Here is a 12,050-nt window from a genome sequence, read left to right as displayed (position 1 = left end):
TATGGCAATTATGATTTACAGGATGGTTTTGATGGTTAGGAAGGAAGGAAGGAAGGATTATTGATGTAGAGGGGATTTATAGACAATGTATTGTTTCATGGAAAAATTGTTGGCCGTCAGCTGACTCAGAGTCAAAGTCATTACAAAATTTGGTTGATATTTGGAACTTATCTATAGTAGTGGAAGACCTGGATCCTAAGAAGAAGCCTAGAGGCATAGAAAGTTCTAGCAACAATCCTATTCTGAGGAACTTTGGGATAAAAAGAAGGAATTAGGTGTTGGAAAACAGAGGTAGAAGAATTAAAGTGGCCATGGAGACAATTACGGTATTTAAACACATACTATACCGATTGAATACTTCTTGTAACCCATTCTGAGTTCTCCTGGAAGGATGGGATGTAGATGTAAAACCAAATAAATAAATAATTGATTGAGGGAATTATTTAGCATAATACAGGAATTTAAGCTGAGCTACGAAGGGTGCAAACAGGAGAACAAAAACAGCCCACCACCCAAGACTTCAGCCCAAATTTTTATTGATAAGATTAACCTGTTAAAGGATGCTTTAGTAATCTCTTCATTAAGATGGTAAATAAAGCCAAATAAATACATTAAGCAAGTGAGAAATACTGAGAATATTCAACTGGGTCAGAAGGAGCATCGTGTACCAGAGAATGGAGGTGCTTTGATAGAACTTAATTTTTTTTAAGCCCCAAACAGTTTGCAAGGGGAGGCAGTGGTGTGGAGTGGACCCCTGTCCAGCATGGTTATTACAAGCTCTTTCAGAAAGGGGGGGGGTTAAGGATTTTGAAATCTGCTGTTCTGCATTCCCTGGTGGAAGTCCATCATGCATTGAAAAGTAAAGCTCAGCCTCTAAGTGAAGAACCTAATTATAGAGCAATTTCCAGTTGAGGCATGAAACGATGTTGCAGGAATTTGTAGCAGATGTAAATGGGTTAGATCAGATTTCAGTACTAAAACTGGATGAAAGAGATGTTTAGATTGGGGAGGGGGATCTGGAGTGCTGATTATGTTGGACCTATCAGCTGCTCTTGATCCAGTAAACTATAGTTGCTTGTTGAAGACTGAAAACCATGGGAGTAAGTTGTCTCGCCCTGAAATGGTCTACTTCATTTCTGAGTGATAGAACGTTCAGGGTGTGTTCAGATGTACACAAGTCATGATTGGGTCAGAGGTATCTTTTTAGTATTTTATTAAAGGTTCTATCAGGTAGTAACTGTTCGGTGCACTGCGAAGAAGTCTGGAAAAGTGTCGCGAGTGGAGTGCCGCAGGGTTCGGTGCTTGGACCCGTGCTCTTCAACATATTTATAAACGACCTGGAAATTGGTACGAGTGAGGTGATCAAATTTGCAGATGATACGAAGTTATTCAGTGTAGTGAAGTCGCAGAAGGATTGCAAAGACCTGCAACGTGACATAAACACACTCGAGAAATGGGCCACAACATGGCAGATGAGGTTTAACGTGGATAAGTGTAAGGTGATGCGTGTCGGTAACAAAAATCTTATACACGAATACAGGATATCCGGTGCGGTACTTGGAGCGACCTCCCAGGAAAGAGACTTAGGAGTACTGATCAACAAGTCGATGAAGCCGTCTGCGCAATGTGCGGTGGCGGAGGCGAAAAAGGCGAACAGAATGCTAGGAATGATTAAGAAGGGGATCATGAACAGATCAGAGAAGGTTATCATGCCACTGTACTGGGCCATGGTACACCCTAACCTGGAATACTGCATCCAGCACTGTTCGCCGTACATGAAGAAGGATATGGTACTACTCGAAAGGGTCCAGGGAAGAGTGACTAAAATGGTTAAGGGACTGGAGGAGTTGTCATACAATGAGAGATTAGAGAAACTGGGCCTCTTCTCCCTTGAAAAGAGGAGACTAAGAGGGGACATGATCGAAACGTTCAAGATAATGAAGGGAATAGACTTAGTAGATAAAGGCAGGTTGTTCACCCTCTCCAAGGTAGAGAGAATGAGAGGGCACTCTTTAAAGTTAAAAGGGGATAGATTCCGTACAAACGTAAGGAAGTTCTTCTTCACCCAGAGAGTGATAGAAAACTGGAACGCTCTTCCAGAGGCTGTTATAGGGGAAAACACCCTCCAGGGATTCAAGCCAAAGTTAGACAAGTTCCTGCTGAACCGGAATGTACACAGGTAAGGCTAGTCTCAGTTAGGGCACTGGTCTTTGACCTAAGGGCCGCCACGTGAGCGGACTGCTGGGCACGATAGACCACTGGTCTGACCCAGCAGCGGCAATTCTTATGTTCTTATTTTTGTGTTAGAGGCGGGGTAGTTGGGACAGGGAGTAGCGATAGAAGCAGAAATCCTGAGCATGGCTGGTAGGCCAAAGTCAGAACGGCTGCAGTGGAGAACCAGTCTGTTTGAATCAGAAAATGTAGTGAAGCTGCTGAATAAATGCAGCCCAGCTGTCCTAGAGGATAAGTTGGCCAAGTTTGCATAGGATGAGATGAAGAAAAATACCCAGCACATATGGCTGAAGAGATGAACACAGAGCTTAACATCTCAGAGCGCAGCTGCAAGTGAGGGCAAATAATGGAGCAATGATTATACAACAACTTTAGGACAGAGCCGCTCTGCTGGCCATCCTCATGTTTGTCTCCTATGTACTCTTCCCAACAAAGATAGATGAAAGGTAGAGTGTGGTGCAGCCTCAGCACCCTGAAGTTGTGGGTTCAAACCCACAAGTCACTTAGTCCCCCCATTGCCCCAGGTACATTAGTTAGATTGTAAGTCCACCAGGACAGACAGGGAAAAATGCTTGAGTACCTGAATCAATGCATGTAAACCGTTCTGAGCTGCCTTTTGAGAACGGTATAGAAATAAATAAATGTGGTAAAATAACCTGAATGAATGGCTGCTGCATTTACAAAAAAGTTTGGATAAATTCCTACAGGGAAATTCTATAAGTCACTGCTTATCCCTAAGAGGTCAGTGGCACGGAATCTGGCTACCTTTTGGGTTTCTTCCTGGATTGGCCATTGTTGGGATACTAGGTTCGATGGACCTTTGTTCTGACCAAATATGGCAATTCTTAAGGTCCATCAAGCCCCTAGAATAGCAATGTGTACTTACCTCAGACTCAGAAATGTAAAGTAGAGAAATGTAGAGTATTGCATGTAGGAACCAAAAACCCGAGGTACAGCTATACGATGGGAGGGATGTTATTGAGTGAGAGTACCCAAGAAAGGGACTTGGGGGTAATAGTGGACAAGACAATGAAGCCGTTGGCACAGTGCGCATAGAATGCTAGGTTGTATCGGGCGATGGTGCATCCGCATCTGGAGTACTGCGCCCAATATTGGTCGCCGTACCTTAAAAAGGATATGGCGATACTTGAGAGAGTTCAGAGAAGAGCGACACGTTTGATAAAAGGGATGGAAAACCTCTCATACGCTGAGAGATTGGAGAAACTGGGTCTCTTTTCCCTGGAGAAGAGGAGACTTAGAGGGGATATGATAGAGACTTACAAGATCATGAGGGGCATAGAGAGAGTAGAGAGGGACAGATTCTTCAAACTTTCGAAAAATAAAAGAACAAGAGGCCATTCGGAAAAGTTGAAAGGGGACAGATTCAAAACGAATGCTAGGAAGTTCTTCTTTACCCAACGAGTGGTGGATACCTGGAATGCACTTCCAGAGGACGTTATAGGGCAGCGAACGGTACTGGGGTTTAAGAAAGGATTGGACAATTTCCTGCTGGAAAAGGGGATAGAGGGGTATAGTATAGATAGAGATTACTGCACAGGTCCTGGACCTGTTGGGCCGCCGCGTGAGCGGACTGCTGGGCAAGATGGACATCAGGTCTGACCCGGCAGAGGCATTGCTTATGTTCTTATGAGCTATTTCGTTATTTTTAGATCTAATTTGTTTTGTTAATTTTTAATGATTTTTTAGCCATTTTAGGGTTCCTTTTACTAAGGTGTGCTAGCGTTTTTAGTGTGCGCTAAACCCATGCTACACTTTTAGAACTAGCGCCAGCTCAATGCTGGCATTAAGGTCTAGCGTGCGCGGCAATTTAGCGCATGCTATTCCACGCATTAAAGCCCTAACGCACCTTTTGTAAAAGGAGCCCTTAGTTATTGTTTACTTACTTGCAGTTGCTAAGGGAGGAGGGATACCTCAACAGTTATAAAGACCCTTTAGCTACGTTAGAAGTTACTACGTGTCATTAAGGAAACCCTCAGCTCAATGTGTGGCAGCGGCTACGAAAACAAAGAGAATATTAGGAATTATCTGGAAAGCAATGATGAAAATGTTCTAATGCCCTTGGATCGCTGCACCTTGAATATTGTGCGCAATTCTGGTTGCCGTATCTCAAAAAAGATATAGCGGAATTAGAAAAGGTACAGAGAAGGGCGACAATAATGATAAAAGGGGTGGGATAACTTCCCTGGGAGGAAAGGCTACAGTGGCCAGCTCAGGGGTGTTAGGATAAAGGTCTCTAAAATACTGAGGGCCTAATTCTCAAAACGTACCGTGCTTTTCACGATGGATGCTAAACCGGTCACTCCAGCCGGTTTAGCGTGGCAGTATTTTACCGTGCGATTATCAGAACGACTCACCAAGATCTTTTCCGAGCTTCCAAGCAGCCTCCAACTCTGCCATGCAAATGTAGTACAACGAGATCATAAATATTAAAATGGACTCATTAATATTTAAATGAGCACTTCGGGCAATTTTCTATCATCACCAGTATTGTGAACAGCGCAGTATGTTTATGGCTGTGGCACTATTCACATAATAGTATAATAGTTTTAGGGGAAAAAATCTCAAAAGCACACGTCTTGGGCACATGTACTAAAGGCGTGTCTTATGCACGCTTACTGAAAGCTGAAGCTTGCATTTTCTCTTCCCCTCCATCCAGTAGCGCTGGCACACCTATGATTGACCCAACAGCCACAGGTTATACGCTTCTATGATGTGTGCATATGTTATGCTCCAATAAGGTATGCCCACGATATGCATGTCTACAGTGTCGCTTTTTCCCAGCACATGTGCACATTTACACTTCTTTCTGTGGACTATTATGCGCATGTGCCAATCGCTATCACTAGCAACTCATCTCATATAAATTTGGTGACCCTCTATGAACCTCCACGAACCTCATTTGAATGCACGGGATCTTCAAGAATGACTCGTCTTTTTAAAATTGTTACATTTATGGCCATGATAGCGGCCTGTCAGATTTTACTGGCAATATTTGAGAATCCGGCCCCCTGTGGATCAGAAAGAGTAGATGTGAATCACTTGTTTACTCTTTCCAAAAATACTAGGACTAGAGGCATGCGATGAAGCTACTAAGTAGTAGATTTTAAACAAACGAGAGAAAATATTTCTTCACTCATGTAATTAAACTCTGGAATCTGTTGCCGTAGAATGTGATGAAATCAGTTAGCTTAGCGGGGTTTAAAAAAGGTTTGGATAATTTCCTAAAAGAGAAGTCCTAGAGATTTAGAGATGGCTTGGGGAAATCCACTGCTTATTCCCAGGATAAGCAGCATAAAATCTGTTTTTTCCTCGGGATCTAGCTAGGTACTTGGGACCTGGGTTGGCCACTGTTGGAAACAGGATACTGAGCTTAATGGACCTTTGGTCTGGCCCAGTTTGTGCAGATGCCCTTCTTCCCCACAAGAGCAGGCAGTGGGGGCGGGACTAGAGTGGGACTGGGGTGTAATGGGGCAGGGATGGATGAAACTGGGCAGGCCTGGGGGCGGAGTATGGTAAAATCTGGTAACCCTAGTTAGTGCCAGCGCAGTTTGTGGCCAGAACCTAAGAGGAGCCACTACATAACCAGTTAAGTAAGAGGTTAAAGTAAAAAAGAGTGGCCTAACTTTAGCTACAGAGGTAACCAGGCCGTGGTCTGAATATTGGTTGATGGACGTTTAAGCCCCACAATAGTGCCAGAGAGCATTTGAGTGTCCTATAAGATCCCTCTCCCCACTTCCCTTTGAAGCAAATGCTAGGCCTGACCTGAGCCCACAGGTTAATGTGAAACTCCATGAAGGTCTAGGGGACATATAGGCCGAAGCAGTGCCCCCTCATTTCTGCTCATTGTGGGTCCAGCTTCAAATGGCTGCCACAATCTGTAATGGCAGTGGTATACTGCGAGATTGCCACTAGGGGTTGTGGCCACCATTTTAAGGCTGAACCCATGTCAGGATGCAGTGACTGGGCATCACTCCTATCCATATGTCCTTTCTATACCATCATGGAGCTTCAAGATAGGTCCGGGAGGATCTACAGGATGAGATAGTGAGAGTTCAGGCCAGGCCTAGTGTTTGCTTTTGGGGGGGTATCGGAGGAGCTGAGGCATCTGTTTCCTGTTATTTGGGTCCTGACCATTATTCAGCTGGCACCCACAGAACTGTCATATGCAGGCCCTGGCTAAATATTGGCTGGGAACCACATAAGCTCCTTCAGTCAGCGCAGTATGAATTAACCTCGAAGTTCAGGGCCAGTAGCCAAACATGGCCTGTCATTGAATATCAAGGGCTAATTCTGCCCACAGTGGTCAATGTTTAAAAAAATTCTGACCGCCACAGGCTGAATATTGACTGGTACATAAGAACATAAGAATTGGCGCTGCTGGGTCAAACCAGTGGTCCATTGTGCCCAGCAGTCCACTCACGCGGTGGCCCTTAGGTCAAAGACCAGTGCCCTAACTGAGACCAGCCCTACTTGCATTCGTTCTGGTTCAACAGGAACCTGTCCAACTTTGTCTTAAATCCCTGGGGGGTGTTTTCCCCTACAACAGCCTTTGGAAGAGCATTCCAGTTTTCTACCACTCTCTGGGTGAAGAAGAACTTCCTTACGTTTGTACGGAATCTATCCCCTTTCAACTTTAATAATAATAAGAATAACTTTATTTTTTCTATACCGCCATAATCTTGCGACTTCTAGGCGGTTTACAGTGAAAGAGAGCTGTACAATCAGCGAATTACAAGGTGAGAACAGGTAGGAAGTCACTGAGTAATCAGTGTTTACAGGTTACAAATAGGTTATAGTGTAATCTTAAGCATTTTACATCAAAGGGGCTGGATGGTCAGCAAATTACAGAATACAGCTGTGCTCTCTCGTTCTCTCCACCTTGGAGAGGGTGGACACTTAGCTGACAAGAATGCCCAAGTCCCACCAGCCAAAGACTCAACAGCCTGTTAGTATGCCAACCTGGTGGTGCCAGCATCACACCCAATTGATTAAGTTTTGCACTTTGAATATGAATGAGAACTGAGCATGTCTATGGTGCCAGTGGTGGTAGCTCGGAGTCTTTAGCTGGGAATCCCCTCCAATCTCATGAATGGTGTACCACTGCTGGGTGGGCCTGAGGTAAAAGAGGACGGACCAAGATTCTTCCAGGCCCAGCTGTACCTTACCTCAGTTGTTATATTTTTCCCTCTCATTTTTCTTTCAGTGGGAGATGCTAAAAACTTAGTTCCTATGGATCCCAATGGCTTGTCAGATCCATATGTTAAACTTAAATTAATCCCAGATCCTAAGGGTGAAAGCAAGCAGAAGACGAGAACAATTAAATGTTCGCTCAACCCATCATGGAACGAGACCTTCACATTGTAAGTATTGTTTTCCTGTTCTCAAGTTTCAAGTTTATTCAAATTTTGATATACCACTTATCTAATATCTAAGCGTGCAGTTTTCAAGAAAAGTTCATATAAAATATTGAAAAACTTGATTGGTCAGAGCTCTCTGTTAGAGGGGATTGTTCACTTTTGCATCTGATGACTTTCTTCCTTCCCTTATGATTCATAGCCAGCCTCCAGTCCTGGCTCGGTTTCCTCCCTCATTCTCCCGAGATAGTTCGGAATGGAACCCAGGGTCCCTTCCTAGGACCTAATTCCTCTCCAGAGACACTGGGCCCAACTGAGCTGCTTCCATCTTTCATTTTTCATTGAATCCGAACTTCCTCTTGGTCTTGCTCACTTGCTGTCACTGCCCCGTGTTTTCTTTCAGCAAACTGAAGGAGCCTGACAAGGACCGCCGGCTATCGGTGGAGCTCTGGGACTGGGATTTAACCAGCAGGAATGATTTCATGGGCTCGCTATCATTTGGCATTTCGGAGCTGTTGAAGTTTGGAGTTGATGGATGGTGAGTGAGCAGCTACTTCTGAAAGAGCCTGTTTTTAGGGGGGGGGTCACCTTTTTCCCATGTTTTCCATGCTATGACAAAGCTGTTAGTGTGGGAGTTGCATCCTCACGTTATCTGCGCCCTTTGAAATGCTCTTGCTCAGTGGCGTATTACATGTTATGTGCTACAGCTCTCGCTTAGTTCCCATGTTATCAGTGACACAAACTTTCTAACATTTTCATTTCTGCTTCTGCAGTAATGCTGCTCTTTCATTTCCCCTCGTTGCTCTTGGATGTATGAAAGCTGTTATCTCACTATTATTGGAGGATTAATTTGGGTTCCTATTGTATGTGTCTGAGGTATTGACGTCAGGAGAGAACATTTTCTTGTCTGCACTCGAGAAGAAATGGGGCCAGAGTGTGTCAGCACTTCTGAATAGGACTGACGATCTGGGATTAAAATGGCTTTGAATTGCTTGAAGGGCTGGAAGTTTGTCACTTTGACACTTCGTTTGCTGTGACTGCTGAAGCAGAACCTTGACTAGATGATGGAGATGAGCCGATCTGCTCAGGTTCTAGGATGGGTTTAGGGTTAGCCTGAGAGATCAAGCAGATGACCTTGCACTAGAAGCAGAACCTTTCATCCAGTCCACATACATGGCTCATATTTCACTTTCTAGGGTTGAAAGTTCTGGTGGCAGAAAAGTTAAATGTCCTGACCTATGTTTTTCATGCTTTTTCTCACTAGAATCTGTAGAAAAGCAGAAAGCAAAAGAGCACAGCTACTAACATGTTATTTTGTCACTAACTGAAATTATTTTAGCACAGGTCTCATTTTATGCAGAGAGATCTAGTTACTGATGCCTGGGATTAACCGTAGACCCCCCCCTCACCCCTCCCCACCGCCTTTAATTAAAGAAAAGCAAAACATCGCTGGAAACTGAAATCCTTGCTCTGTGTAATAAAAGTAAGCCAAGTATAGAACGATTGAACCATTGTGACATCGTTGGTGGAATGAGGCATTATGACATCACAATCTCAGCTGCAGGAGGGAAGATATCGCCATGTCATTATGCAGTGAGACCTGGAGTTAACAGTCTTAATGATAGCCCTCTTCGGAACTGTTGTAGTAGGTCCGTTTTAAGAAGAGAATATTCTACTGCTTAACATGAGCTCTGAATGGTCAGAATTCGGCACCTTGAAGCACTGACGGTAGATGGCACGGTTAGGTCAACTAGACACGCCATATGGTCTTTCGCTGCCTTCCGGTTTCTCTGACACGAATGTGCTTTTTCTTGTAGGTTTAAGTTACTGAGCCAGGAGGAGGGGGAGTACTTTAACGTCCCAGTTCCTCCCGAAGGAGAAGAAGGGAATGAAGAACTGCGACAGAAATTTGAGGTGAATTAAAGCATTGTTAGCTGGCATCAGTGTTGCGATTATTTCTTATGTTTAAGGCTTATCGAAAGTTATCTTCAAAGCACTAAAGTGCATTAAGTCCATGCTAAATTCTATCTAACAGAACGTTGTCCTTTTCTTTACCTGCCTAGAACTCAAATTAATGAGGATCTGGTGGGATATAAGATTGCACCTTAGTAAGGGTGTACCGTGTTGCCCCGAAAAGAAGACAGTGTCTTATATTCATTTGGGGCCCAAAAAAGGCACTAGGTTTTATTTTCGGGGTATGCACATGATCATCTCTCCCTTCACCCCAATTCTTCCTCTTTCCTTTCTCTCCCCCACATGTGCAGCATCTTTCCTCCCCTCCCTCCCATCCCCCTGTGCAGCAGAACCCTTGAGCACCCCCCCCCGCCCCCACAGCGCAGCCAAACCCCTGCTGACCCTCCGTCCTTCCCTCCCCGCTGACCTCGAGCGAGCTCTACCTTCAACCAAAGCAGCGTCAGGTCAGCAGCACTCTAAACAGGCTGCCTGGCCTTGTCCGTCGGGGATTTCACTCTGCCGCAATACCGATGACGTCATCCCCGAGGAGGGAAGGATGGAGGGTCAGCAGGGGTTTGGCTTGCGGTGGGGTGGGGGGGAGGGTTGAAGAGTTGCCGGCGAATCCCAGGACTAGGGCTTAATTTTAGGGAAACACGGTAGAAGTGTTAGGTATTGCGTTATACTTTCCCTGTACTAATTGGCTAATGCGTAGTTAACACTAGAGCACTCTTGGCTCCTAATTGGCATTAGAAAATGCTGGTTCTGCCCCTTAAAATTTGCAGCTGCCTTGCTGCATATTCTGTCTTATGGCATGGTATCTGGAAATGTTATGGTGGTTTAGTAAAAGGGGCCCTTAGTTAGTTAGAAATTTGCCTCCTGCATATGTTAAAATTCTAAGCAGGCGTAAAACCATAGACCATATGAATGGAAACATAGAAAAAGAATATAACCTAACCAACAAAAATACAGTAACACAACATAAGTGTAGACAATCCTCTTTATACATCAGAAAATGCCTATATAAGAAAAAAAGCTCCTCTCGCTGTCAAGAAATCGGCCTTAGCTTAGGGACCTTCAGATTTACTCTCCATGAGGTTCATGGCTCTCGCTGCCCCCTAATAGTAGGAGAAGAGGGGAAATGGTGTCATTGGGAGCAGTTTTTCAAGGACGTTTTGAAATCTACCCCTGTTCCCCAGCATGGGAATTTCAGAAAGATTAGCCTTCGTGCATGTGCAACGCTTTGCACGTGTCCACAGTTTTCTCTGCTTCCAGATACAAGTAAGGAGATTCTATTTGCAGGTAACACAAAACTATTCAAAGTTGTTAAAGCACATGTGGATTGTGAGAAATTTCAGGAAGACCTTAGGAAATTGGGCATCCAATGGCAGATGAAACGTGGACAAATGCAAAGTGCTGTACATTGAGAAGAATAATCCAAATCATAGTTCCAGATGCTAGGGTCCACCTTGGGGGTCAACGCCCAAGAAAAAGATCTGGATGTTCTCAAAGACAGTGTGTGGTAGTGGCCAATAAAGCAAAAAGATGCTAGGAATTATTAGGAAAGGGATGAAAACCAAGATCAAGAATATTCTAATGCCGCTGTATCACTCCCTTGAATACTGCGTTCAATTCTGGTTTCCTTATCTCAAAAAAGATGTAGCAAAACTAGAGAAGGGTCACCAAAATCCTCTCATATGAGGGAAGGCTTCAGCCTGGAAAAGAGACGGCTGAGGGGGGATTTGATAGAGGTTAAAAAAATCAATTTTTTTATTCTTTCACTCAGTGAATTTACACGGAAATACCTTTAAAAGAAATCGGAGGAAATATTTTTCACTCAACAAATACTTCAGCTCTGGAACTTGCTGCCAGAGGATGTGGTAGCAGCAGGGTTTAAAAAATGGTTTGGACAGGTTTCTAGAGGAAAAGTCCACAGTCTGCTATTGTGAGAAACATGGAATGCCGGGTACGTGTGACCTGAATTGGGATACTGGGCTAGATGGACCATTGGTCTGACCCAGTCTTAGGTTCTTACGAATGAAGGTAGTGAATGGCAGGGGTCTTTTTGGGATGTGCAGGACAGAGGGGCAGCATAGGGGAAGGGCAGGGTTTGGAGGGCCTGGTAGAAATGCAGAAGAAAGCCCTGGAGCTGTAATTAGTTTTGACTAATAGAGTTTTTAAAATCCTAAAGTCCATAAAATTGCTTTCCTCTTAACGATGATCTCAAATTGAGCAGACTGATGAATGGTCCATTTACTTGGCCCAGCTACCTTTTCTTGCCTCATTTTCTGTGCTCCTGTTGCTTTTCAGCATGACTAAGTGCTGTAGGTAATGCTGAATGGGGGAAGGGAGGGATGGAGCGTGGAGCTAGCTTACAATGTCCAATCGACGGCAGCAGTAAGCAGCCAGAGGCTGTTCTGAGCATCCATGGGCTTAATAATAATAATAACTTTATTTTTCTATACCGCCATAGTCAGGCGACTTCTAGGCGGT

General features: G+C 44.3%; 1 protein-coding gene across 2 annotated transcripts in view; it reads left to right on the top strand.

Annotated features, from left to right (window-relative positions):
* The window catches only part of PRKCB (protein kinase C beta), a 209,194-nt gene that overhangs the window by 124,570 nt on the left and 72,574 nt on the right, over positions 1–12,050 (top strand). For both annotated transcript variants that reach the window (XM_033914500.1, XM_033914499.1), the window contains exons 6-8: positions 7,457–7,613; positions 8,011–8,145; positions 9,425–9,521. In XM_033914500.1, the coding sequence (XP_033770391.1) occupies positions 7,457–7,613; positions 8,011–8,145; positions 9,425–9,521 (389 nt within the window). The remainder of the gene's footprint in view (positions 1–7,456; positions 7,614–8,010; positions 8,146–9,424; positions 9,522–12,050) is intronic.

The sequence above is a fragment of the Geotrypetes seraphini genome, chromosome 11 (assembly GCF_902459505.1).
Source record: "Geotrypetes seraphini chromosome 11, aGeoSer1.1, whole genome shotgun sequence".
Taxonomy (NCBI): domain Eukaryota; kingdom Metazoa; phylum Chordata; class Amphibia; order Gymnophiona; family Dermophiidae; genus Geotrypetes; species Geotrypetes seraphini.
The sequence above is the reverse complement of the archived record's forward strand: the minus strand, read 5'-3'. Positions and strand labels throughout refer to the sequence as shown.